At 39.8% G+C, this 3,491-nt stretch overlaps 1 protein-coding gene across 1 annotated transcript; it reads right to left on the reverse strand.

The window, feature by feature from the left end:
* Positions 1 to 2,031: 2,031 nt before the first annotated feature.
* Positions 2,032 to 3,233, reverse strand: LOC138853091 (uncharacterized; the record flags this gene model as incomplete). The annotated part of the gene is made up of 2 exons (XM_070087701.1): positions 2,032 to 2,055; positions 2,400 to 3,233. Coding segments are annotated over 2 exons (858 nt in total), but the record flags the coding sequence as incomplete, so codon positions are not given.
* Between the last annotated feature and the right edge of the window lie 258 nt (positions 3,234 to 3,491).

A 3,491-nucleotide genomic window follows, 5' to 3' on the forward strand; every position in this document is an offset into this window, starting at 1 on the left:
ATGGTTACAGATGAGCAGGAACTACTAGTTAATGATGAGAATGAACTACTTGTTAGAGATGGGGAAGAACTACTGGTTAGATATTGGGAAGAACTACTTGAAAGTGATGAGTAAGAACTACTGGTTAGTGACGAAGAGGAATTTCTGGTTAGTGATGAGAAAGAATTACTAGTTACTGATGAGGAGGAACGACTGGATATTGTTGAGAAAGAACTACTTTTCTCTGATGGCAAAGAACTACTGCTTGCAGATGGAGAAGAACTACTGCTTATTGATGAGGAAAAAGTACTGCTTATTGGTGAAGAAGAACTACTGGTTAGTGACGGGGAAGAACTACTGGTTAGTGATTTGGAAGAACTAATGATTCGAGATGTGGCAGAACTACTGGTTACTGATGAGGAAGGTCTACTGGTTATTGAGGAGGAAGAACTACTGGATGCTGATGAGTAAGGACTACTGGTTACTGAGGAGGAATAACTATTGGTTACTAATGATGAAGAATTACTGGTTGCTGATGAAGAATAACTACCCGATACTGATGAGGAAGAACTACTGCTTAGTGATTGGGAAGAATAACTGGTTACTGATGAGGAAGATGTGCTCGTTACTGATGACGAAGAACTACAGATTACCGATGAGGAGGAACTACTGATTAATGATGAGGAAGAACTGCTTGGTAATGCTGAAGAAGAACTACTGGTTAGTGATGGGGAAGAACTACTGGTTAGAGATTTGAAAGAACTACTGGTTCGTGATGTGGAAGAACTACTGGTTACTGATGAGGAAGATCTACTGGTTAGTGTTGAGGAAGAACTACTGATTAGTGATGAGAAAGTATTACTGGTTACTGTTGAGGAAGAACCGCTGGTTACTGATGAAGAAGAACTACTGGTTAATGATGAGGGGGAACTACTGGTTAATGATGAGGAAGAACTGCTGGTTACTGGTGAGGGGGAACTACTGGTTAATGATGAGGAAGAAATTCTGGTTAATGAAGAAGACGAACTACTGGTTAGAGATGGGGAAGAGTTATTGTTTAATGATGAGGAAGAACTCCTGGTTTCTGTTAACGATGAACTGCTGGTTACTGATGTTGATGAATTGCTGGTTACTGATGAGGGAGAACTACTAGTTAGAGATGGGGAAGAACTACTGGTGAGTGATGAAGAAGAATTGCTTGTTACTGATGACGAAGAACTGCTTGTTAGAGATGGTGAAGAACTACTGGTTAGTGATGAGTAAGAACTACTGGTTACTATTGGGGAAGAACTACTGGTTACTGATGAGGAATAACTACTGGTTAGTGGTGAAGAAGTACTGGTTAATGATGAGGAAGAACTACTGGTTAATGATGAGGAAAAACTACTGGCTAGTGATGAGGAAGAATTACTGGTTACTGATGAAGAAGAAAAGTTCGTTACTGATGAGGAAGAACTACCGGCTAGTGATGAGGAAGAAATACCGGTTACTGATGAGGAAGAACGGCTTGTCACTGATGAGGACGAACTTCTGGTTACTGATGAGTAATAACTACTGATTACTGATGAGGAAGAGTTACTGCTTAATGATGAGGAAGGACTGCTGGTTTCTAATAGGGAAGAACTACTGCTTACTGATGAGGAAGAATTGCTCGTTACTGATGAGGACGAACTGATTGTTAGAGATGGGGAAGAACTACTGGTTAGTGATGAGTAAGAACTACTGCTAGGTATTGAGGAAGAACTACTGGTTACTGATGAGGAAGAACTACTGGTTAGTGGAGAAGAACTACTTGTTAGTGATGAGGAAGAACTACTGCTTACTGATGGGGGAGAACAACTAGTTACTGATGAGTAGGAAAGGCTGGTTTTTGATGGGTTAGAGCAACTTTTCTGTGATGGCAACGAACTACTAGTTGCAGATGTAGAAGAACTACTGCTTATTGATGAGGAAGAACTACTGCTTATTGATAGGGAAAAACTACTGCTTAGTGATGAAGAAGATCCATTGGTTAGTGATGGGGAAGAACTACTGGTTACTGATGAGGAAGATCTACTGGTTAGTGCTGAGGACGAACTATTGGATAAAGATAGGGAAGAACTAATGGTTAGATATGCGGAAGAACTACTGGTTTGTGATGAGTAAAAGCTACTGGTTAGTGATGAGAAAGAATTACTAGTTACTGATGAGGAAGAACGACTGGTTATTGTTGAGAAAGAACTACTTTTCTCTGATGGCAAAGAACTACTGCTTGCAGATGGAGAAGAACTACTGCTTATTGATGAGGAAGAATTACTGCTTATTGATGAAGAACTACTGGTTAGTGATGGGGAAGAAATACTGGTTAGTGATTTGGAAGAACTAATGATTCGAGATGTTGCAGAACTACTGGTTACTGATGAGGAAGATCTACTGGTTACTAATGAAAAAGAATTAAAGGTTGCTGATGAAGAATAACTACTCGATACTGATGAAGAATAACTACTCGATACTGATGAGGAAGAACTACTGCTTAGTGAATGGGAAGAATAACTGGTTACTGATGAGGAAGAATTTCTTGTTACTGATGAGGAAGATGTGCTCGTTACTGATGACGAAAAACTACAGGTTACCGATGAGGAGGAACTACTCATTAATGATGAGGAAGAACTGCTTGGTAATGCTGAAGAAGAACTACTGGTTAGTGATGGGGAAGAACTACTGGTTAGAGATTTGAAAGAACTACTGGTTCGTGATGTGGAAGAACTACTAGTTACTGATGAGGAAGATCTTCTTGTTAGTGATGAGGAAGAACTACTGGTTAGTGATGAGGAAGAACTATTGGTTAGAGATTTAAAAGAACTACTGGTTCGTGATGTGGAAGAACTACTGGCTACTGATGAGGAAGATCTACTGGTTAGTGTTGAGGAAGAACTACTGGTTAGTGATGAGGAAGTATTACTGGTTAATGTTGAGGAAGAACTGCTGGTTGCTGATGAAGAAGAACTACTGGTTAATGATAAGGAAGAACTGCTGGTTACTGGTAAGGGGGAACTACTGGTTAATGATGAGGAAGAACTTATGGTTAATGATGATGAACTACTGGTTAGAGATGGGGAAGAGTTATTGTTTAATGATGAGAAAGAACTCCTGGTTTCTGTTAACGATGAACTGCTGGTTACTGATGAGGGAGAACTACTAGTTAGAGAAGCCGAAGAACTACTGGTGAGTGATGAAGAAGAATTACTGGTTACTGCTGACGAAGAACTGCTGGTTTTTGATAAGGAAGAACTGCTTGTCACTGACGAGGAAGATATGATGGTTACAGATGAGCAGGAACTACTGGTTAATGATGAGAATAAACTATTTGTTAGAGATTGGGAAGAACTACTATTTAGATATTGGGAAGAACTACTGGTTAGTGACGAGGAGGAATTTCTGGTTAGAGATGAGGAAGAACTTCTGGTTACCGATGAGGAAGAACTACCGATTAATAATGAGGAAGAGTTACTGGTTAATGATGAGGAAGAACT

This window comes from Cherax quadricarinatus, chromosome 22 (genome assembly GCF_038502225.1).
Source record: "Cherax quadricarinatus isolate ZL_2023a chromosome 22, ASM3850222v1, whole genome shotgun sequence".
NCBI lineage: Eukaryota > Metazoa > Arthropoda > Malacostraca > Decapoda > Parastacidae > Cherax > Cherax quadricarinatus.